This window comes from Salarias fasciatus, chromosome 11, assembly GCF_902148845.1.
Source record: "Salarias fasciatus chromosome 11, fSalaFa1.1, whole genome shotgun sequence".
Lineage (NCBI taxonomy): Eukaryota > Metazoa > Chordata > Actinopteri > Blenniiformes > Blenniidae > Salarias > Salarias fasciatus.
Window position 1 is genome coordinate 17,322,418 of NC_043755.1, and position 13,228 is coordinate 17,335,645.

General features: G+C 39.7%; 1 protein-coding gene across 1 annotated transcript; it reads left to right on the forward strand.

Moving 5' to 3' along the window:
• The first annotated feature begins 186 nt into the window (after nucleotides 1–186).
• scgn (secretagogin, EF-hand calcium binding protein) lies at nucleotides 187–10,592 on the forward strand. The gene is made up of 11 exons (XM_030102117.1): nucleotides 187–354; nucleotides 886–956; nucleotides 2,997–3,089; nucleotides 5,995–6,084; nucleotides 6,301–6,357; nucleotides 6,562–6,639; nucleotides 7,152–7,207; nucleotides 8,488–8,533; nucleotides 8,652–8,711; nucleotides 9,758–9,826; nucleotides 9,931–10,592. The coding sequence occupies exons 1-11, from the start codon at nucleotides 285–287 to the stop codon at nucleotides 10,057–10,059; spliced, it is 819 nt and encodes a 272-aa protein (XP_029957977.1). The 5' UTR covers nucleotides 187–284; the 3' UTR covers nucleotides 10,060–10,592.
• The last annotated feature ends 2,636 nt before the right edge of the window (nucleotides 10,593–13,228 follow it).

Genomic DNA, 13,228 nt, shown 5'->3' on the forward strand with positions numbered 1-13,228 from the left:
AATACTGATTAAAATGAGTTGACAGGCTGTCTCAACAACTCTGGAGTTCCTGGTTTCTGTGTTGCAGTGACATTACATAACCACTAGAGGGCAGACTAAATGCCACAGTGAACTCCCTCTCTGAGGGCCACACAGGGGGTGTGGCTTTGCTTTTTTTTTTTTCTTTTTTTTTTCTCCACCAAGTCACATATGTCAACCAAGCCAGCAGCTGTGCAGAGCAGCACAGTTTACCACATCAGTCCTAATTTTTCTGTCTAAAAGTTGGGAACTTCTCCTGATAAACTATGGACAGTGCTTTCAATAACCTGGATGCAGCTGGTTTTCTGGAGATCTGGCAGCACTTTGATGCAGATGGTAAGAACATCTCAATGACATTTGACAGGGAAACACCAGGAAAAAACAATATGTTCTGGTGTTGGAGAGTAAATATCTTCTTTTAGACAAGTTGAAATCTGAGTTTTTAACAGGAAAAGATTTAATTTAATTATATCCTTTTGCATATACTGTACTTACAGAGTGCAAGAAAATAAGCTGAGCTTTTGTTATTTTTCTGTTGAATTCACAGGATAGACTGAGATACATTCACAAGCCTGCATTATTTTATTAGGAGGTGTTTCTTATAGTCTGTTACTGTTTGTAAAACATTCACCTCAATCCTACTACCAGCAGGAAACTCCATAATTGAAATAAGACCTTTGATTGTACTAATTTCTGGCAGAGCTGCTGTGCTGGGTGGAGTTCCCAGAGTACCTTATGAACATAGGGAGACTGATGAGAAGTAAAGAGACTGTGACCAAATACAGCTTTAATACAAGCTTCCTTTGCTTCTTGTTTCAAAGTCAAACTTGCATGATGATATCAACTTCTTTTTTTTTAACTGGTCAGATAATGGCTACATTGAGGGGAAAGAGCTGGATGAGTTTTTCCGCCACATGATGAAAAGACTTGGTCCACAGGTGAGTCAGCGTTCTCTGCATCAGTCCATCAGTGAGTGGGGAGGACGCCGCTTGACCACGGGGAGTCCCACAAACCATGATCATCTCCTCTATCAAGGACAGAAGCACCACGTATTCGTGCATATTTAACCTCACTGATGAGTAGAAGTTTTAATATCAGCATATTAAAGCCCTGCATTGTCTTCTGACCTAACAGAGAATTCTGGGAAATCTGTTGTGGATGCACTTTGCAGCATCAGTGCTGTGTGGGCTGCTGAATGTCTTTGCAGCTCCTCATCTGGGTGGGGTGACTGTAAGGATATCAGACCCAACATCATTAAAGCGCTCTGGCCCTTGTCAGGGAAAAGCACTTGACTGGGTTACAGATCAACATGTGTTTCTGTGTGAGGGAGTGCTCTAATGGCACACTGTTTGCCCAGCAAAGCTTAATGCGGTTACACTGATTAGAGATTGAGACCTCACTGCTAGGTTACAATGGAAACCTGGGATGAGCGTACACCTATTAGTGCACGTCTTTGTGTGTGTAAACTCACTTGGATGCTGATTGGATTGAACTAAAACAAACTAATCAGCAGCCACATGTCACTTTGGTGCCCCTGATGTTTGCTCTCCGCCAGTAATGCCCCAGGAGGATCGGTGGTCAATGTACGTCTCTGAAGCGGCAAAAAAGCTCTGCAGAGTCATTCTGTTCCTTTCTGTTCGACTGCTTAAGTGTTTGATAAGATTAACCGCAAAATGTCTTCCGATCTGTTTGTCTTTCTGTGTCCTCTATTGCATCACGACCGGTAATTACACAATCCTACTCTGAAGCTGAATTTCTTATCATTTTGCTCAAGCTACATTTTATATCTTGATTCTTAAAATACTATTTTGAATATAAATGATTCATAAAGAAAACAGCTCAAAACTCATTTTTAAATTAAAACATTAACAGCACCATGACATGGGTGCAGGTGGAGATAAGTGAAACGACACTGGAGACAAACGAGGGCGGTTCTGGCACCGTGCAGCCGGCAGGCAGCGGCTCTGCACCGCATAAGCTGATGAATCACACTTCAACACCATAGATCATCATGTTTCTATAGTTACTGTGCAAAAATTAGTACTCAAGAGGCAGATAGGGGAAGATCGGCCACTGAATACGAATAAAAAATAAACTGAGTTAAGGTGCAAGTCGTCTTCACTTCAGTTGTTTCTGGTCTCTGGTTGAGAAGGAACCTGGTCTAACAGGGACTAAGGACTTCAGCCTCATGTTTCCCAAATGTTAAAGTGTGTTACTGTATATTCAATGAGAGTATATTGAGTCACACATTGGTGTTACTGAATCACAATTTACACAGCAGCTTAGACTATTTTTTTAAATCTATGGTATATTGAAAGATCTTCTACATCTTTTTCTCTGCAGCCAGTGACTCACTCTTTCATACCGAGTTTAAGAAATAAGATTTTTATAATAAGACTTTTGGCCAAGGATGTTTGACTGAGTAATACAAAAGCTTTATACAGAGTTAGAGTGGACTGCAGAAAGCCGACCTTGTGAGAGAAAAAGAAAGTCGACTCTCGAGAATATCCATGGAGACATTGCTTAAAATAAATGTGAGTCAGCCATTAGCGCTGTTTTCAGCAGCTTTCACAACGTTCACAGCCTCATTGTTTCTGATTTGAAGGAATCTGTGTAGATTATTGTTCATTCTGATGTTTCACATGACTTTGTTTACAACTTCATTTATAAAATGACAGAAACCGATCAGCCAAATATTAGGAACACGATGAATGAAGTGAATAACAATGGCGTTGCTCCTGAGATAAACTGAAATAGACAGCAAGCAAACGTTACGCTCTCAAAGTTTTATCAGTTGTGAGCTGGAAATATGGACATATATAATGTTTAATGAATGTGTCAAGACCAAATTGTGATCTGTATTGGCTCCAAATTGATATTTGCAAATGATCCTAATGTTATGATTGATCAGTGTAGTTTTCCATTCAGTGTTATTGGGTTTAAGCGGCTTCTGCTGAATAACATTTGTGCTTTTACAGGAGAAAGTGACTGAAGAGAGAGTGCAGAGGCTGAAGCAGAGGTTCATGTCTGCTTACGACGTCACTGCTGATGGGAAGCTTCAGATTCAGGAGGTACAGTAATAATTCAGTCCACTCTTCTCACGCTTGCAGCTTTCGGCCACCTAATAGCTCAGAACCCTCACAACGTACAGCCACCAACTTTCAGCACATTTATGTAGTTTTCAATCAAGATCTTCACCTTGGTGGTCGTCCTTCGGTCTCACGATCAGCTGTTTCCGCTCCCCTCCAGCAGACCCTGCATTTCCCCTTCATCTTTTATTCATTTCATATTTTTATGACTATGATAGAGTCTCCACTTCCTTCAGCAGAAATCAAATCAAGGGCAGACAGCACAGAAAATCAATTTATTTTTGCATACAAAGAAGATACAAATGTTGATTTTCACTACATTTTTCTGACTGATTTGGTCATTGCTGATAAATTAAACCTGATTCAACAGGCTGCAGCTGTTGCTCAGACCTTTTAAGTCATTTTGACGGCCCACTCTTGGTAATTGATGGACTGCAGCTCCTGGCACAGCAGCAGTGCTTCTTCGGAGCAATGAAGTGAATAATCTCTTTTTCTCTCCGAGAATGACACTTTTACTCGTTCATTAAGGCCTGCAGCCCCTAATGTACCGAACCCACAGACCTCACGAGCTTTGGCTTTTACTCATAAAGCTTCAGCAAAAGTCAATACACATTTCCATAAGTGGAGACGGTGGAGACGGCGGTGTGCTTGTGGCTGATGCAGAAACTGTGCATGAGACACTGCTCAAGTCAGATTTTTTTTCCAGTGCCAAAACTCAAACTTTCTTCCTGTAATTAATCTAAACACATTCTCAATTTGATGACTGGGGCCATTCTCATGTGAGCAGCACAGATATTAAAAAATAAGAAAGCATGTGTCCATGTTTGAATCGACACCAGAACGTCTCTCTGTAGTTTCTACTGCTTGTGGATGAGTTTCATGCAGCTTCTCTGAACATCCTCCCACAGTTCAAAGACCTGCCTTTCAGCTGATTTCCCTAAAACTGGCAGGATGAGTGATTGGCTTTGTGATAGACTGGCAAAGTGGTGTGTTCACTGCTTTTTTGCCTAGTAGCAGCTCGGATGGGCTCCAGATCCAACGACTTTTAAAAATATAGCTTGCCAAACAGATGGATGGATGGATGGATGGATGGAGGAATAGTTATTAGTGAATGAATAAATGAAGGGTACAGCAGAAATGGAATTCAGAATGGCTGAAATGTAATTTGAGTGGTTCTGTCCATTATTGTCAACATTCATTAATTTAAGACTGTGTGTCTGTGAGTGTGCACGGTTGTTTGTCACTGTGTTTGCCCTGCGATGGGTGACCTGTGCCCTTCCTTTTCCTGTAGTCAACACGGTTCAGCTTGACCACCTTGAGTTGGATAAAGCAGTATAGATGACGGAAAAATAATATGCACATAAATGTTCATGATAAATCAGGCTTGATATTCCCCCAGACCAGCAGATTTTTTTCCTGCTGTTGCTTAAAACTATCCGACGTCTGCCTGTTGCCATCCTAAACATCTTGCCCACTGTTTCTCTATTGCTATTTGAAAGCAGTTTGCTCTTCTCAATAAAATTACATTTAAGTAATTACACTTGGGGACATGATTGATCTTAGAAAAGCTGTTACAGCAGTGTCAGTTGTTTTTCTGTGGATCTGTTGGCAGTGACAGTTTATCGATGCTGCCCTGGGTTTTTATTGCCAATGCGTAAAAGTGGTGATGGCAAGTAGACTGCAGCAGCTGCATATGTTGAAGCAATGCCTCGTCGAAAAAACTGACCAAAAAAAAATCACACATCTTTCAAGTGTCAAAAATAAAATAAATGAAAAATATTCATCTCATGCAATGAACTGCAATTGCAGCAACTGTCATCACCAGATGTGAGGTACTGTGATTTAAAATGTTTCTCAAGATGTTTTTGTTTTAGATAATTCCTGTGCTATATTCTCAGATCGGCTTCTTTTGGTGATTCTGCGTCTCAGCTCACATAGTGAGGAAGTAGCAAGACGATCAGAAAGCCACATCCTGTGTGAACATTAGTGCTGTTGCTCCCCCACCGCACCGCAGCAGCTTAAGATAGCTCACTATGACAATATTCACCAACTACAAAAGCTTTACAGCCACTAATTAAAGCACAACAGTACTATTACTACTCCTGGAGAAGCCTGTGCAAAGCCATGCATTTACTTGATTTGACTGAAATGATTCCCATGCATGGTCAACTTGAAAAAAAAAAGTGAATTAATACAACGGATTTTAATTTCTTTCACTAAGTTAAGTCGGGGGGGCAACATGGGCCTGAGGTGTGGCGATCCTCTGCAGCCGGCCACTCCGTTGGTGCATTGCGCCTGTTCTGACTGGGAGCCATACTCGCCGCTTTGTGACTAGAATGACTGCAGTACCATCTTGTATTTTAATCAGAATGATGGCAAAGGCCAGTTTAATCTGCTAATGGAGGCCTGATATTGTTAAAGACGGGCTGGCAGAGGCACTGGAGCAGGGGAGGAGCCCAGAGCAGCCAGTTATAGGCTGCTCCATTCACATGATTTTATTACACTATAAATTATTCCTGGTGGTGCTTCGCTGTGAAAACGCCTTCAAGAAATCTGCACCAAAAATGTATTTTCTGTTTACAAAAGGTGAATTCACAGACACGGCTACACCACTCTTGTTCCGGGGAAGCACTGACACAGATAGCTCTAACACACCTGATTCAAATGAGCCTGCTGTTGCTGAAGCCTTTACAACCTCAATGACCCCAATGACCTCAAACACCTGAGTAAGATGCGTTAATGCAGGAAGGTGTGTCCAACCCAGGATCAGGCTCACTGGATTAGACTGAGCTGCTGGAGGAGAAACCTTGTGGTGGGAAAATAAAGAAGCCTCACAGACAATTCAATGGTCTTTACTCAGTCGTCTCCTCTCTTGTCTGTTTTGCAGTTGGCCAACATGATCCTGCCTGAGGATGAAAATTTCCTGCTCGTTTTTCGCAGAGAAGCGCCTCTGGATAACAGTGTGGATTTCATGAAGGTAAACTCATCCTGTCAAATAACATCAGCTGGTACTGGCTCCAGCCAACAGTGATCCTGTACATGGGTATAAAAGATAAATGAAGGGTCAGGCACTTTACCGAACCCGGTTATCACACAAGAGCAGACACATCCCCCAAATATTTGATCAGCTTGGAATCGCAATAAGAACAGCATTAGCATGTGTCAATAAAATCTGAATTCTTATCCACTGTAGATTTGGAGGAAGTACGATGTTGACTGTAGCGGCTACATATCAGCTCAGGAGCTGCAGGTGAGCTTGTTACTATTGCTGTTTGACAGTAAATACCAAGTTAATCTCTATCTCCTCCTCTTTGTCTTCTCCAGCTTCTGATATCATCTGAAGCTCTTATAGTCTAAATGTTGATCATTACTCTTTTTACATGACAAATTGTTTTTTTTTTCCCACTGAAATGACCAGTTTTCTGTCTGATTGTGTTTCTTCTTTACGTTTTAGGCTTTCCTGAAAGACTTGTTTCAGCAGCACCACAAGGAAGTCTCCTCTGATAAGCTGGAGGAGTACACTGACGCAATGGTACAACACCAACTCTCTACTCTTAGACTGTTTGTCTGAACTATATTCACACCTCTGCTTTGTCCCGTTGTAATATGTTCTGAAGCAGCTCATCTGTTTATTTAAGTATGGACTGACTGGACTTGCAGACAGTTTTTGTCATGATACCCTCTCTGTAAACTCTGTGCAGCTGGTTGTTGAAATGCCAGACATTATCAATGCGAAGGATCATACAGCTGAAAAAGCTGTCATTGTGTTATTTCGTCATTAGAAACTGTTGACTGAAAAGAATGGAACAAGTTTTATGGGAAGCTACAGCTTTAAAACATTGCAAAAAGCAACACAGAGCAAGTATATTTATATTTAATGAATTTCATGCATATTCTTTAGAAACTTAAGAAATGAAGTAACATGTTAAGTGTTGGGTATGAAGCAGTGACCGGCAGATTTTGAGCAGCTCAGGGTTTCCACACTCTTATCTTTGCTTTCTTTTTTGTTTTTATTTACTGTAATATCTCTTTATTTTCCTGCAGATGAAAATATTCGACAGAAACAAGGATGGCCGTTTGGACCTGAACGATTTGGCCAGGTATTTTTAGAACTGTTACTCTAAACACTCAGAGCTCAGAAAACATGGTTATGACTTGTCATCATGACATTTTGAAACGTTACTTGTTTCCTTGTTGCTTCACCTGCTAGTTAAAGTTGGAGGAAAATGTCAAGCGATCACCAGTGATACTCTGAACCAGTTTAGCTGTTCTTTTTGAATTTTACATGGTAAAAGATTCACGTTCTCTTCAGAAATCAGGAGCAGGAAATATGTGCTGAAGTAGTGTAGATCCAGTATTGTCCATCACTGGCTTGCAAGACAGTGGCTGCCGTCACATGAAGCTTTTGACAGTGATAATCTACTTTACAGGAATGAATCAATCAATGTGGCTAAATGTTGTCCCCATATAACGTGCAGTCTCTGTTTAGTAGTAACTAAAACGTTGAAGGTTTTTCCTGAAAGAGAGTTCTTGATGGGAAAATCTGAGATGTCAACGTACTTTTTGATCATTGACGGTGCTTTTTAATCAATGTGCAATCTACTCACTTCAGAGGCTGTAAAACTGATCCCTTACCATCGGATCTGCAGGAATTCAAACTTGCTTCCAAAAGTGTTTTAAAATGTTTATTAATTTACCCATAAAGCACTTCTTCACATTTCGCCCCTGACCATTTTGAGTTACCATTGTGGGTTACATGGTGAACTCTGTGCAAAGAGAATGATTTCTTAGTGTTTCTTAGCCCATGAAGTGAATTTCATGTCTAATACTTGTTTATTAAGAGGTGCTATCTAAAGTTTGCCAGCATCCAGTTTCTGTTTTTATGTAATTATACACTTTAAATGATGGGTTCTTCAAAGTCATTTTACTCAAGCATGTTTTTGAATGTGTCGAGTTTAGTCTGTCACAGATATGTTAACTTCTTTTAATCTTCATATTTGGGAGGCGGTGCAGCTCTGAAAAGCTCCTGTTTCTGGCTTACTGACCTGTTGCCAGTCATTCTGATTAGTTGGCCAATGCTCCCCTAGTTATTTGATCTGTGGATATTACTTTGAAAGGCTTTTATTGCCCTTGTCCTGTTTGTTTTGTTTTCATCAAATTCAAATTGAGCAAATATGTTTCATGAAAATTTCGTTTCGGGGTTACATTTCACTCTGAACTTATGTTAAAAGCACTGGATTTAATGAAAATGTTAAATATTCAAGGTGTTTTAGTAAGAAAAAAAACTATTATAGCATATAAAGACAAGAATAAGTACAGATAACAAACTAGTTTTAACAATATTTTCTTAAGTTATTTAAATCTGTATTTTCTTTCCAAGGATTTTGGCTTTAGATGAAAACTTCCTCCTGCAGTTCGAGATGGATGTGAGTGTGATGTTCTTTCTTATATGTATATATTTATATTTGTATATGTGTTATAAGATCAGGCTGAGTCCTTCTGTTAAATTGCTCTCGTCTTCATCTCCCAACTCTTCTTTTCAAGGCCGGCAGCAAAGAGGAGAGGAAGAGAGACTTTGAGAAGATCTTCGACCATTATGATGTTGTAAGTACAATAACTCTCAATAAAATGCTGACTACTGTTATAGAATATAAAAAAAAAAAATCTGCAAGAATTTCAACTCTGCTGTAAAGTGGAAAAATATGATTTAAAGGAATATGTAGTGTTTTTGAGTCTTTTTTCTTTTTTTTTTTTTTTTACCGTTGACTGGATTTTATCGATGAGAGAAAGCAATATGTGAATAAAATAAGGTTGGGACTAAAGTATTGGCTGTGATGCCATTGAACATCATTAAAAAAAAAACAAAGTGGCACTTTACTGAACCACAGTTTAACTTTTCAGTGGCTTTGCAGCATGTTCAACATTCAGCTTGACGAATGACTATCTCCCCTGCTAACTGATGCTATCGCTGCACATTTCCAGTCTGTGTTTCAGATGTACTGATTCAGCATTGGAAGAGACGGGTTTAATGCAAACTGACTGAATAAAATTACAAAAATCCAGGCATCCTTTTGCATTTTGTCTCTCAAACTATGACAGGAAAAATGGCATTCAGAGCAGATGTTTACGCGTAATTATGATTAAATTTATCATTTTATGGCTCTGTGTTGCCAGTAAAGTGACCCAGCAGGCAGTTGAGCTTTGTCTTTATCAGATGCGTGACAGAGCAGGCTGTTTTTCAGAATATTTTATCTAAAGGCAGGCCACAGGGATGACAACCTGGCCGATCGAGTCTGGTAACTGCCGCTGATGTTTTCCATTTCCTTTAAGTCAAGATTTTAGATTTGCATGCTGTGTGGTGCTGTGAATAATGAAAACAGTGCAGTAAAGCTTAGTATAATCAGCCTCTCTAACCTTTTATTAAGTAAAATGACCATCATGCAGTCGGGTCACGGTTTTAAGATAATTTAAGATAATCCTTTCAATTCAGGTGTAAGTGTGTCTGCAAAACAAGTATCAGTACTGAAATCAGTCTAGTTTCCATATATCACACACTCATTTGCTGCTGTTGGCACTGAAAAGAAGGACATCCAGCTCAGGATAAACATTATTTGATCCTTTATACTCTCCTTTACTTCCTTCTTTTCCAGAGTAAGACGGGAGCTCTTGAGGGTCCAGAGGTTGACGGCTTTGTTAAAGACATGATGGGGCTGGTCAGGGTAAGACTGAAGAGCGGTTCTTTCTGCTTGTGCGTGAACATGAGTGTCAAACTTCATCGTGCCATAACTGCTGCTGCTACCTGTACTTTTCCTTTCCTGTCCAGCCCGACATGACCGGTCCCGAGCTGGACAAGCTGCGAGCCATTATGCTGCGCCACTGCGACGCCAACAAGGACGGAAAGATCCAGAGAAACGAGCTCGCTCTGTGTCTGGGAGTCAAGCCGAACCCTTAAGGGAGAAGCCTGCCGTGTTGAGAAGCAGGCGAAATGTGCTGTTCTATCTGTTGGCTGAATGTTGTGATCTGATCCAGATTACTGGGTTACTTCAGGTCAATTTTCATAATGTGTTCTTGGATACCGAATTGTGAAATCAGTTGATATTGTCTAAGGAAATGACTGACAATGTGCATGTTTCAGGGACAATAGAATATGATAGTTCTTTTTTTTTGTGTCTGTGACAAAAGATGTGTCGAATATTAGCCAGTGTGATGAGTAACAAAAAACTTGCATGTCTTTGTTTTAAAGCTAAAGTACAGGATGTTAAGTCTATTTTGAATCTACTGTACGCTGCTGAGAAATTGTGATGGCATATTTAATATTCTTAACTCTACTTTTTATAACTTGAAAGTAGAGCTGAGCCACATCTCTGCAACGTATATGAACTTATCTCAAAGAAAAGCAGCTCCTGATGATGTGAGGTGAGTTGACATGCACAGGTTGGCTCAAGTGTCACATGTAACATGTAAACCACTAAACCTTAAAATGCACTAACTGTTGTCAAACTGTCTTTTTTCTTGTGAGGTGCATCAAGTTGACACCATGAGCTTTTCATAGGAACTGGATTTTTTTAAAAAAAGGCAACAGTGCTGTTAAGTAAATGGAAAGCTCTCTAGCCAGTAAAAGGGACCTAATGGTGCAGATCTAAAAGCTTCACTCAGATTCCCTCATTGCCCTTTCAGCTCCCACTAAACAGGGTTGTGTCCAAGCTTTGGTACTGTCTATCTCCATCTGTGTTTGTTCATAAAACAGAAGAACCACTTCAAGTATCAATCTAAGGCCAAGTCTGTGTGAAGTAACTAGATCCACTTCTGTGTTTGCATATTTACACTGTAAAACGCTTATAAATGTGCGAGTCTGTGTCTGCAGAGCAGCTGCTGCAAAACAAACAATTTCCCATTTTGGCTGAAAGCTTTGCTACTCGGTGTGTGACAGAACTCGATTACACTCTTCAATCTGCACTGAAACCAAACCATTTTTTCTTTTTTTTTTTTAAATTATCATACATTGAATCTTTATTTACTGTTAAATAGACCAATTATTCTTTTGGTATGAGACAGGGGAGTGTTACTTTTATTTTCTGAGGCACCAGATTATTTTATTTTATTATTTTTAATCACTGATGTGACTTCTTTTTCCATACGTTCAAAGTTTGCTGTAAAACTCATCAGTTTTCAGCCGAAAACGTCTGAACTGAAGCCAAACGGCAGCCTTAAAGTGACACAGCCCTGAACCGGCTCTGCTCCGAGCTAACCGGGTTACAGACCAGTTAGGAAAGATTTAATCCACATGTAATGACCCTGTTGGATACATTTGTTTGGTGGTGTTTCAGTCTAATCACATGGAGTGTTTCACCTGAGGCTTTACACACTCTCTCTCTCTGCTCTGTGTAAAACAAACACACTTGTTTGAGACATGCTGCAAACAAACATCAGCGGTCATTTTGCTCAGATTCAGCCAGAAGCATCCAGACGGAGGATTTAAAGTGTTGGAGGTGTTGGGCTTACAGAACAGCTCACATGAAATCTATTCACTCACCTGCTGAATACACCAAAGGTAAAAAAAACAAAAGAAAAAAAAAATCAAGCCTCAGTTTTATGTCAGACATTACCTTTGTCCCTCTGAATTGATGGTTAAACTTTTAAATCACAATTGAATTGATAGAAGTCCTTTACACATAAGGATTGGTACAGTTTATCAACCTGGAAAGCAGTGGGTGATAGACAGTACTGTTTGACATCATTTTGTCTTTGTGGAATAAAAACGTTAAAACATGAAGAAATAGTAAACACAGTTGTAACTTATGTCTTCTGAAAGTGACGGATTCAGCTGCTAAATGAGCACAAAGTAGCTGATCTCAGCACTGTTTTAGTCAGTTTAATGACCAACTCGCTTATTAAGTTCATCTGAAGTTACACCAGTTTATTAGCTAAATAATGGTGTAGTACGTGCATTTTTTTGATCAGTTTGAGTTTTTGTGTTAATATTAAAGCTGCATCAAATCAGTTGAGATAAACTACCAGCATGCTGACAGCAGAACAAAGGACTAAAGGGAAACTGAAGCTAAATTAAGAGTTGCAAACACATCTACAGGTCAACACTGCCTCCAACCCAAATACTCCAGTTTAAAGTGTCAGTGAAAAAAAAACTGCAAAAGAGGAAAGCATCATTAGTATATCTTCTAGAATAACGTCTTACGGATGGGGGAGATTAACAGAAAATATGAAAAGGAAGCAACAATTCTTCCTGTTTTGGGCGACTTGACTCAGTCATCTACACCATCATGATCTGCACGACAATGTAATAAGTTGTTTGTTGTGCATGAGGATTCAACAGTGATCTTTCCCACCAGGCCAAACAGACTAGACGGACCGAAGTATGTCTGATCCAAAACAAACAGGAAAGGTGAGCAAACACCTTCATACTACTTGGAAGTGCAGAGCTGAAATGGCCATGCTTTAACTGCTGTTTAGCTTTTCTTTTACGAGATCAAGAGGCCCCGTTTTTCCTTCTGTTGTTTTTATTTGATCTGTACAGTTTGTGGAACTACTACCATTTTAATTTTCCATATGATATTTTTCAATGTCTGATTTTAAATCCTTTCATAATTTTAAACAACACTTAAAAAAAGTCATCATCTACCCTAATCCTACTTATAATGATGTACCGCTGAGCAGAGACCTTCAATTATTTACCAACGAGAACAATTTCAATCCTTTCAGCAGCTATTGAAGTGGTATTATAATGTGATGATGTTGTACTCATTCCCTTCAGATGGGAGATTCCCTCATCTGATATTATGACATTAAATATAAAAAATGATGGGTCACATTGTATAATGCTGCCCTTTAGTGGCCAAGCTTCAGTGGTGCAGATAAATGATGACACCGAACTCATTGACTGGCAGTCATGTTCAGAGCAGAGAGCTCCGTACTGCCAGGGTTTGTGGGCTTTTTCACTGAACTTTCGAGGCCCACAGAATATTGAGTTTTAGGACTACATAAACATTGAACCCATCTAAAGAAACTTTAGACTCTCTTCTTTCATCAGGAAAAAAAAAAAAACAAGTTTGATCCTTGCCTTTCAGATCTTTAGAAATCAGCAGGTTTCAGCAAAAACGCCTGAT